The 11,139-nt window shown below is 63.7% G+C and overlaps 1 protein-coding gene across 1 annotated transcript in view; it reads left to right on the forward strand.

Annotated features, from left to right (window-relative positions):
• Positions 1-10,490, forward strand: part of HCFC1 (host cell factor C1) — a 48,292-nt gene extending 37,802 nt beyond the window's left edge. Inside the window, exons 23-30 of the mRNA XM_033083457.2 lie at positions 781-972; positions 1,016-1,174; positions 2,709-2,830; positions 4,612-4,746; positions 6,911-7,096; positions 8,742-9,042; positions 9,845-9,908; positions 10,424-10,490. Of these exons, the coding sequence (XP_032939348.1) occupies positions 781-972; positions 1,016-1,174; positions 2,709-2,830; positions 4,612-4,746; positions 6,911-7,096; positions 8,742-9,042; positions 9,845-9,908; positions 10,424-10,463 (1,199 nt within the window). The 3' untranslated portion in view covers positions 10,464-10,490. The remainder of the gene's footprint in view (positions 1-780; positions 973-1,015; positions 1,175-2,708; positions 2,831-4,611; positions 4,747-6,910; positions 7,097-8,741; positions 9,043-9,844; positions 9,909-10,423) is intronic.
• The last annotated feature ends 649 nt before the right edge of the window (positions 10,491-11,139 follow it).

The following is an 11,139-nucleotide window of genomic DNA, read 5'->3' on the forward strand; positions in this document are numbered from 1 at the left end:
CGGTCATGGGTCAGTTTGGGGGGGTCTGGGGGGCTTTGGGGGGTCTGGGGGTCACTCCAAGGCCAGCTCTGGCCATCCAGGCCGTGCTGCAGGCAGTCATGGGTCAGTCTGGGGGGGGTCTGGGGGGTCTGGGGGTTTGGGGGGTCTTGGTCCCATGGTGGTCACCCCAGGCCCTGGCCATCCATTTGTGCTGACCTTTAACCCCATGGGATGGATTCTGGGCTGACCTTTGCCCTCCCAGGCCAAATTCTGGGCTGACCTTTGACCTCCCCAGGCAGAATTTGGGGCTGACCTTTGACCTCCCCAGGCAGAATTCTAGGCTGACCTTTGACCCCCCCAAGCAGAATTCTAGGCTGACCCTTTAACCCCATGGGATGGATTCTGGGCTGACCTTTGAACCCCCCCAGGCAGAATTTTGGGCTGACCTTTGACCCCCAGGGTGGATTTTAGGCTGATCATTGACCCCTCAGGGTGAATTTTGGGGTGACCTTTGACCCCATGAGATGGATTCTGGACTGACCTTTGACCCCAGACAGAATTGTGGCTGACCATTTGACCCCCCGGGGTGAATTTTAGGCTGACCTTTGACCCCAGGCAGAATTTTGGGCTGACCCCACGGGAGGGATTCTGGGCTGACCTTTAACCCCATTGTGTGAATTTTGTGCTGACCTTTGACCCCCGGGGTGGATTTTAGGCTGACCTTTAACCCCATGGTGTGAATTTTGAGCTGACCTTTGACCCCCACCCCAAACTCTCACTGACCCCTCCCCCTCCCCACAGGCACCTCGGAGCCCCTGGAGCCCGGCGAGCCCGGGGGGGGCCCCCCGGAGCTGGGGGCGGCCCTGGGGGTCTCGGAGGGGGCGGGGGGCGCGGGGGGGGCTCTGCCCCTGGTGCTGACCCAGCAGGAACTGGCGGCGCTGGTTCAGCACCAGCAGCACCTGGCCGAGACCGGCACCGCCCCCCCCGCCACCCCCCCGGCTGCCCCCGCCCCTACCCCGGCTCCCCCCGCCCCCAGCAGCGCCGCCCCCCCCCCAAGCGGCCGCGCCCCCTCCCCATTTACCCACCGAGGCTCTGGCCCCGGCCGACAGCCTCAACGACCCCGCGGGGGACAGCAACGGGCTGGGGGAGCTGGGGGGAGCCCCCCCGGCTGGGCTGCTGATCCCCCCCGGGGACGGTGAGACACGGGGGGGGCACCTGGGGGGAGGGGGGTATTCTGGGGAGGGGGGTGGGACACCTTCTAGGGGGGGTGGGGTAACCTGGGGAGGGGGTCTGGGACACCTTAGTGGGAGTGGGGTAACTTGGGGGGGGGTGGGACACCTTCTGGGGGGGTGGGGTAACCTGGGGAGGGGGTGGGACACCTTCTGTGGGGGGTGGGATACCTTGGGGAGGGGGTTTGGGACACCCTGGTGGGGGGTGGGGTACCCTGGGGGGTGGTTGGACCCTTTCTTGGGGGGGTGGGATATGCTGGGGAGGGGAGGTGGGACACCCTGGGGGGCACCTTGGGGGGCATTGGGACCCCTTGGGTGGGGGTGGAATATCTTGGGGAGGGAGTTTGGGACACCCTGGGGGGGTGGGATCCCTTCTGGGAGGATGGGACACTTTGGGGAGGGGGTTTGTGACACCCTGGGGAGGGTGGGGTACCCAGGGGAGGGGGTTTGGGACACCTTAGGGGGGTGTGTGATACCCTAGGTGGGGGGTGGGACACCTTCTGGAGGGGGTGGGATACCCTGGGGAGGGGGGTTGGGACACCTTGGGGGGCACCTGGGGGGGTTTGGGGCACCTTGAGGGGCATTGGGACCCCTTGGGTGGGGGTGGGATACCTTGGGGAGGGGGTTTGGGACACCTTAGTGGGGGGTGAGGGTACCCTGGGGGGTGGTGGGACCCCTTCTGGGGGGGATGGGATACCCTTGGGGGCACCTGGAGGGGGTCTGGGACACCTTAGTGGGGGGTGGGATACCTTGGGGGGGCTGGGACACCTTCTAGGGGAGGTGGGATATCTTGGGGAGGGGGTTTGGGACACCCTGGGGGGGTGGGATCCCTTCTAGAAGGGTGGGGTACCCTGGGGAGGGGGGTTGGGACACCTTGGGTGGGGGTGGGATACCTTGGGGAGGGGGAGTTAGGACCCTTTGGGGGGGTGGGATACTTTGGGGGGGGTTAGGACCCTTTGGGGGGCACCTGGAGGGGTTTAGGACACCTTAGGGGGGGTGGGATATCCTGGGGTGGGGGGTTTGGACCCCTTCTGGGAGGATGGGATACCTTGGGGAGGGGGTTTGGGACACCCTGGGGGGGCAACCATGGCAAGGGGGGGGCACCTGGGGGGGATTTGGGACCCCTTGGGGTGGGGTTGGAGCCCTTTGGGGGCACCTGAGGGGGGTGGGGGTACCCTGGGGGGGGTGGGACACCTTCTGTGGGGGGTGGGATATCTTGGGGAGGGGGAGTTAGGACCGTTTGGGGGGGTGTGATACCCTGGGGGGTGTTTGGGACCCCTTGGGGGGCACCTGGGGGGGTTTTGGGACACCTTAGGCAGGTTGGGGACCCCCGGGGGGGCACCCACATAAAGGGGGGGCACCCATGGGAAGGTTTGAGACCCCTCGGGTGACACCCACAGGGTTGGTTCAAAACCCTCACACTGTGTTGAGTGAAGAAATTCTGGGAGGGGAGGATGCTTTAAATCCCCCTCCCCAATTTCTGTGCCCCCCCCCCCCCAGGCCTGGCCCCCTCCAGCGCCTTCGTGGCCCCCCCCGGCCCCGCGGTCGCCCCCAGCCCCGCCAAGCTGCAGGCGGCCGCGGCTCTGGCCGAGGTGGCCAACGGCATCGAGAGCACCCCCGTGGTGAGTGGGGGGGAGAGACCCCAGACCCAAACCAGAGCCAGCCTAGAGCCCCCAGACCCAAACCAGAGCCAGCCCAGAGCAACCCCAGAGCTCCCAGACCCAGCTCAGAGCACCCCAGAGCCCCCAGAGCCAGCCCAGAGCACCCCCAGACCCAAACCAGAGCCAGCCCAGAGACCCCAGAGCCAGCCCAGAGCACCCCCAGAGCCCCCAGACCCAAACCAGAGCCAGCCCAGAGCAACCCCAGAGACCCCAGACCCAGCCCAGACCCAACCCAGAGCCCACCCAGAGCCCCCAGACCCAGCCCAGAGACCCGAGACCCAGCCCAGAGCACCCCCAGGGACCCCAGACCCAAACCAGAGCATCCCCAGAGCCCCCAGACCCAGCCCAGAACACCCTCAGAGACCCCAGACCCAGCCCAGAGCACCCTCAGAGACCCCAGACCCAGCCCAGACCCAGCCCAGAACCCCCCCAGGCCCAGCTCAGAGCACCCCAGAGACCCCAGAGCACCCCCAGACCCAGCCCAGAGCACCCCCAGAGCCCCCAGACCCAGCCCAGAGCACCCCCAGAGACCCCAGAACCAGCCCAGACCCAGCCCAGAACCCCCCCAGACCCAGCCCAGAGCACCCCCAGAGCCCCCAGGCCCAGCTCAGAGCACCCCAGAGACCCCAGAGCACCCCCAGACCCAGCCCAGAGCCCACCCAGAGCACCCCCAGAGCCCCCAGACCCAGCCCAGAGCACCCCCAGAGACCCCAGAACCAGCCCAGAGACCCCAGACCCAACCCAGAGCACCCCCAGACCCAGCCCAGAGACCCCAGACCCAGCCCAGAACCCCCAGACCCAGCCCAGAGCCCCCCCAGAGACCCCAGACCCAGCCCAGAGACCCCAGACCCAGCCCAGAGCACCCCCAGACCCAGCCCAGAGCACCCCCAGAGACCCCAGACCCAGCCAAGAGCCCTCCCAGACCCAGCCCAGACCACCCCCAGACCCAGCCCAGAGTGACCCAAAACCTGGAAATTCCTCCCCAAAATCCCACCCTGAATAATGGCAGAATTCCTCACAAATCCACCCAAAATTCCCCAAAATTCACCCAAAATTCACCCAAAAATCCACCAAAATTCATCCCCAAATCATCTCCAAAATCCTCTAAACCTCCCCCAAAATCCCCTTGAAATTCCTGTAAAAATCTCCCAATTCCTCTGAAAATTCCCCCAATTTCCCTCCAAAAAATCCCCCAGCTCTCCCCTGAAATACCCCAAATTTCCCCCCCAAAAAAATTCCCTCATTTCACCCAAAATTTCCCTGAAGTCCCCCCAACATCCCCCCAAAAATCCCCCAATTTCCCTCCAAAAATCCTCCAAAAGTTCCCCAATTTCTCCCACCATTCCTCCCCCAATTTTCCCCAAAAAATTTTCACATTTCCCCCAAAATTTCCCCAAAAATCCCATCATTCCCCCCCCAAAAAACTCTCTCATTTCCCCCAAAATTTCCCCAAAAATCCCATCATTTCCCCCCCCAAAAATTCTCTCATTTTCCCCAAAATTTCCCTAAAAATCCCATCATTTCCCCCCCCCAAAAATTCTCACATTTCCCCCAAAATTTCCCCAAAAATCCCATCATTCCCCCTCAAAATCCCCCCAATTTCCCCCCAAAAATTCTCACATTTTCCCCAAAATTACCCCAAAATCCCCCCAATTTCCCCCCCAAAAAATCCAAAAAAATTCCCCAACTTGCAAAATCCCTGAATTTCCTCCCAAAATGCCCAAATTTCCCCGATTTTGCAGAAGCCGGAGCCGGGGGCGCCGCCCAAGGCGCTGCCCAAGAAGGAAAATCAATGGTTCGATGTCGGGGTCATCAAGGGCACCACCATGATGGTCACTCACTACTTCCTGCCCCCTGAGGACGGGCCTGTCCCCGATGTGAGTGACCCTGGGGACACTGGGGACACCATGGGGACACTGGGGACACCATGGAGATGGACACTGGGGATGGACACTGGGACAGGATCAGGGATTCGATGTCGGGGTCATCAAGGGCACCACCATGATGGTCACTCACTACTTCCTGCCCCCTGAGGACGGGCCTGTCCCCGATGTGAGTGACACTGGGGACACTGGGGACACTGGGGACACTGGGAATGGACACTGGGGACAAGGGGACACAATCAATGGTTCGATGTCGGGGTCATCAAGGGCACCACCATGATGGTCACTCACTACTTCCTGCCCCCTGAGGACGGGCCTGTCCCTGATGTGAGTGACACTGGGGACACTGGGGACACTGGGGACACTGGGGACACGGGGATGGACACTGGGGACAAGGGGACACAATCAATGGTTCGATGTTGGGGTCATCAAGGGCACCACCATGATGGTCACTCACTACTTCCTGCCCCCTGAGGATGGGCCTGTCCCCGATGTGAGTGACACTGGGGACACCATGGGGACACCGGGGACACTGGGGATGGACACTGGGGACACCATGGGGACACTGGGGACACTGGGGATGGACACTGGGGATGGACACTAGGGACACTGGAGATGGACACTGGGGACACTGGGAACATCATGGGGACACTGGGGACAAAGGGGACATTGGGGATGGACACTGGGGACACTGGGGATGGACACTGGGGACACCATGGGGACACTGGGGATGGACACCAGGGATGGACACTGGGGACACCATGGGGACACTGGGGATGGACACTAGGGATGGACACTGGGGACACCATGGGGACACTGGGGATGGACACTGGAGATGGACACTGGAGATGGACACTGGGGACACTGGGGATGGACACTGGGGACACTGGGACAGACTCAGGGGTTCGATGTTGGGGTCATCAAGGGCACCCCATGGTATTGGGGACACCCCAGGGACACCCCAGGACAGCCAGGGGACACCTGGGGACAACCCAGGGTACAGAATGGGGACATTTCTGGGACAGGCTGATGGCACTGGGGACACTCAAGGACATGCAGGGACAGGCTCATGGCATTGGGGACATTTCTGGGACAGGCTGATGGCATTGGGGACAGCTCTGGGCTGGGCTCGTGGCATTGGGGACAGCACAGGGACACTCCTGGGTTCTCTGTCCATGTCCCCACAGTGTCCCCATGTCCTGGGGGTCCTTGTCCTTGTCCCCATGTCCAGGGGGTTTCTGTATCCATGTCCCCATGGTGTCCCCATGTCCTGGGGGTTTCTCTGTCCATGTCCCTGTGTCCTGGGGGGTTTCTCTGGGGGTCCGTGTCCCCAAGGTGTCCCCAAGGTGTCCCCATGGTGTCCCTGTGTCCTGGGAGTTTCTGTGTCCGTGTCCCCATGTCTGGGGGTCTGTGTCCCCACGATGTCCCCACGGTGTCCCCACGGTGTCCCCACGGTGTCCCTGTGTCCTGGAGGTTTCCGTGTCCATGTCCCCACATTGTCCCCATGCCCTGGGGGTTTCTCTGGCTGTGTCCCCATGGTGTCCCTGTCTGTCCCTGTGTCCTGGGGATTTCTGTGTCCGTGTCCCCATGTCTGGGGGTCCGTGTCCTTGTCCCCACGCTGTCCCTGTGTCCTGGGGGTTTCTCTGTCCATGTCCCCATGTCTGGAGGTCTGTGTCCCCACGGTGTCCCCACGGTGTCCCCATGTCCCGGGGGCTTACTCTGTGCATGTCCCCACAGTGTCCCTGTGTCCAGGGGGTTTCCATGTCCATGTCCCCATGGTGTCCCTGCTGTCCCCATGTCCATGTCCCCATGGTGTCCCCACGGTGTCCCTGTGTCCTGGGGGTTTCTCTGTCCATGTCCTCTCAATGTCCCCATGTCCTGGGAGTTTCTGTGTCCGTGTCCCCATGTCTGGGGGTCCATGTCCCCATGGTGTCCCCACGCTGTCCCTGTGTCCTGGGGGTTTCTGTGTCCGTGTCCCCATGTCTGGAGGTCTGTGTCCCCACGGTGTCCCCATGGTGTCCCCACGGTGTCCCTGTGTCTGGGGGTCCATGTCCCCATGGTGTCCCTGTGTTCTGGGGGGTTTCTCTGTCCATGTCTCCATGTCTGGGGGTCCATGTCCATGTCCCCACGGTGTCCCCACTCTGTCCCTGTCCCCCAGGATGACCCCTCGGGGGTCCCGGACCACTCTCAGCTGCGGCGCCAGGAGCTGCAGCCGGGCACGGCGTACAAGTTCCGCGTGGCCGGGCTCAACGCCTGCGGCCGCGGGCCCTTCTCGGAGCTGTCGGCCTTCAAAACCTGCCTGCCCGGCTTCCCCGGGGCGCCCTGCGCCATCAAGATCAGCAAGGTGACCCCAGACCCACGGCTGGGACCCCAGACCCACTGCCTGACCCATGGCAGAGACCCCAGACCCACCCAAACCTGACCCAACTCAACCCAGCCCAACCCAAACCTGACCCAATCCAACCCAACCCAACCCCGTCCATCCCTGCCCGGCTTCCCCGGGGCCCCCTGCGCCATCAAGATCAGCAAGGTGACCCCAGACCCACGGCAGGGACCCCAGACCCACAGCCTGACCCAGGGCAGGGACCCCAGACCCACAGCTGGGACCCAACCCCAACCCAACCCAACCCAAACCCAACCCAACCCAACCCCGTCCATCCCTGCCCGGCTTCCCCGGGGCCCCCTGCGCCATCAAGATCAGCAAGGTGACCCCAGACCCACGGCAGGGACCCCAGACCCACAGCAGGGACCCCAACCCAAACCTGACCCACCCAAACCCAACCCCATCCATCCCTGCCCGGCTTCCCCAGGGCCCCCTGCGCCATCAAGATCAGCAAGGTGACCCCAGACCCACAGCTGGGACCCCAGACCCACAGCTGGGACCCCAACCCAACCCCAATCCAACCCAACCCAACCTGACCCAACCCAACCCAACCCAGCCCTGCCTGCTCGGCTTCCCCGGGGCCCCCTGCGCCATCAAGATCAGCAAGGTGACCCCAGATCCATATCTGGGACCCCAGACCCACTGCCTGACCCATAGCAGGGACCCCCCTGTCCCCTCTGTGTCCCCTTTGTCCCCTCTGTCCCCATGCCCCCTCAACAACTCCCCCATCCCTCCCATGTCCCCCCTGTACCTAACCCTGTGTCCCTGTCCCCAGAGCCCAGACAGGGCACACCTGACACAGGGCCCTGTCCCTTCTGTCCCCATGTCCCCAATTCCCTCCCTGTCCCCTACCCCCCTGTCCCCACCATGTCCCCAAGCCCCCTCCTGTCCCATAACCCCTGTCCCTGTCCCCAGAGCCCAGATGGGGCGCACCTGACACAGGGCCCTGTCCCCTCCATGTCCCCCCCATGTCCCCTAACCCCGTGTCCCTGTCCCTGCCGTGTCCCCAAGGTCCCCTAACCCCCTGTCCTTGTCCCTGTCCCCAGAACCTGGACAGGGCACACCAGACACAGAACCCTGTCCCTTCTGTCCCCTCCATGTGCCCCCCATGTCCCCTGTGTCCCCATGTCCCCTAACCCCCTGTCCCTGTCCCCAGAGCCCTGACTGGGCACACCTGACACAGGACCCTGTCCCACCATGTCCCCTCCTGTCCTCCCCATGTCCCTCACGTCCCCCCTAACCCCCTGTCCCCTGTCCCTGTCCCCAGAGCCCGGACAGGGCACACCTGACACAGAGCCCTGTTCCACCATGTCCCTCCTGTCCCTTTCATGTCCCCTAACCCTGTGTCCCCTGTCCCCGTTCCCCCAGAGCCCGGATGGGGCACACCTGACACAGGGCCCTGTCCCCTGTGTCCCCATGTCCCCTAACCCCGTGTCCTTCCCCCCAGAGCGCCGACAGGGTGCACCTGACACAGGGCCCTGTCCCCTCCGTGTCCCTGTCCCTCCCGATGTCCCCTAACCCCGTGTCCCCATGCCCCCAAGCCCCCCAACCCCTGTCCCCGTGTCCCCAAGCCCCCCTAACCCCGTGTCCCTGTCCCTGTCCCCAGAGCCCGGACGGGGCGCACCTGACGTGGGAGCCGCCGTCGGTGACGTCCGGCCGCATCGCCGAGTACTCGGTGTACTTGGCCATCCAGGGGGGGCCCGGGGGGGGCCCCGAGGCCCGCGGGGGGGGGGCCCAGCTGGCCTTCATGAGGGTCTATTGTGGGCCCAGCCCCTCGTGCCTGGTGCCGGCCTCCAGCCTGGCCAGCGCCCACATCGACCACACCACCAAGCCGGCCATCATCTTCCGCATCGCCGCGCGCAACGACAAGGGCTACGGCCCCGCCACGCAGGTGCGGTGGCTGCAAGGTGAGTCTGGGGGCTCTGAAATGGGTCTGGGGGCTCTGTATTGAGTCTGGGGGCTGCACACACCTGGGGGTGTTGGTGGGAGTGCGATGATCCCCCTGCCACCCACCCACAAGGGCTACGGCCCCGCCACGCAGGTGTGGTGGCTGCAAGGTGAGTCTGGGGGATCTAGAATGAGTCTGGGGGCTCTGAGATGGGTCTGGGGGCTGCCAGGTGGGTCTGGGGGCTCTGGATTGAGTCTGGGGGCTGCACACCCCTGGGGGGTTGGTGGGAGTGCAATGATCCCCCTGCCACCCACCCACAAGGGCTACGGCCCCGCCACGCAGGTGCGGTGGCTGCAGGGTGAGTCTGGGGGCTCTGAAATGGGTCTGGGGGCTCTGAAATGGGTCTGGGGGCTGCACACACCTGGGGGTCCCTGTGGGACTGACCCCCACCCTGCCAAGGACAGGGGCTACGGCCCCGCCACGCAGGTGTGGTGGGTGCAAGGTGAGTCTGGGGGCTCTGAGATGATTCTGAGGCTTCTGGATTGATTCTTGGGGCTGCCAGGTGGGTCTGAGGACTCTGAAATGGGTCTGGGGGCTGCACACACCTGGGGGTGTTGGTGGCACTGGGATTGTCCCCCTGTCACCCATCCAAGAATGACAAGGGCTGTGGCCTGGCCATGCAGGTGCGGTGGGTGCAGGGTGAGTCTGGGGGCTCTGGATTGATTCTGGGCGCTCTGAAATGAGTCTGGGGGCTCTGAATTGAGTCTGGGGGCTGCACACCCCTGCGGGTTCCCCCCCTCACCCCCTGCTGTCCCCCCCAGAGTCGAGCAAGGACGGAGCCGCCGGGAAACCGGGCAGCAAACGGCCCCTGGCGTCCCCCGACCTGTGAGTGGGGGGCTGGGGGAGGCTGGGGGCTCCTTTGGGGGTCTGGGGGCTCTTCTGGGGGCCTGGGGGGATCTGGGGGCTCTTCGGGGGGGCTTGGGGGTTGTTTTGAAGGGTCTGGGGGCTTTTTGGGGGGTCTGTGGGGGTGTTCTGGGGGGTGTTTGGGGGGTCTGGGGGTTGTTTTGAGGGGGCTGGGGGGGTCTGTGAGTCTGGTTTGGGGGTCTGGGGGCTCCTTTGGGGGTCCTGGGGGTTGCTTTGAGGGGTCTGGGGATCTGGTTTGGGGGTCTGGGGGCTTTTTGGGGGGGTCTGGAGCCCTTTTTTGGGGGTCCTGGGGGGTTCTGTGGGTCTGATTTGGGGGGGTCTGGGGGGGTTTTTGTGGGTCTGGGGGTTGTTTTGAGGGGGTTTTTGGTTTATTTTGAGTTTTTTGGGGGGGTTATTTTGAGGTTTTCTGGGTTATTTGGGGGTATTTCCGGTCATTTTGAGGAGGGGTCTCCATCACCACCCCCCTCCCCCCACAGGAAATCCGCTCCAAAGAAGCCCAAGGCCGAAGGGCAGTGAAGGACCCCCGGGACCCCCCCCCAAAAACAAACAAACAAACCCCCGGGGGACCCCTCCCCAAAACACCCCCACCATCCCCGGGGGGTTTTTTTTGGGGGGAGGTTTTGGGGGTCCCATCCTGGAGGGGGGGGGAGGGGAGGGGTCGGGGGGGGCTTTTTTTTTACCTGTTGCAGTTGCTGGAATGAAAAAGTTTTGTACAACGCTGCCCCTCCCCCCTCCCCTCCCCCCCAATAAAATCCCCCCTCCCCCACCTCGGGACCCCTCCCCCACCCTGTACAGACCCCCCCGGGGGGGTGGGGGGAGGGGGAGGAGGGGGGGGGACCCCCCAAAATGTATCATAGTGGGGGGGGGAGGGGAAACACGAGCGGAGCGCCCCCCCCGGCCCCTCCCCCCCCGAGTGTCGTGTCCGTCGTTTTTGTGCTATTTTGAAAATTAAAAAAAGACATTTTTTTGGAGTAAATGTTTAATGAAATCCCGGTGGGGGTGGAATTTGGGGAGGGGGGCTCGGGGTTTGGAGACCCCGAGTTTGGGGAGGGGGTTTGGGTGATCTGGACAGCCCAAATTTGGGTCTGGGGGTTTTTTTGGAGGGGCTTCAGCCCCTTTGAGCCTTCCTCAAATTTGGGTCTGGGGGTTTTGGGGGGATCCAGCCCCTCTGAGCCCTCTCCAAATTTGGGTC

This window comes from Catharus ustulatus, chromosome 32, assembly GCF_009819885.2.
Source record: "Catharus ustulatus isolate bCatUst1 chromosome 32, bCatUst1.pri.v2, whole genome shotgun sequence".
Lineage (NCBI taxonomy): Eukaryota > Metazoa > Chordata > Aves > Passeriformes > Turdidae > Catharus > Catharus ustulatus.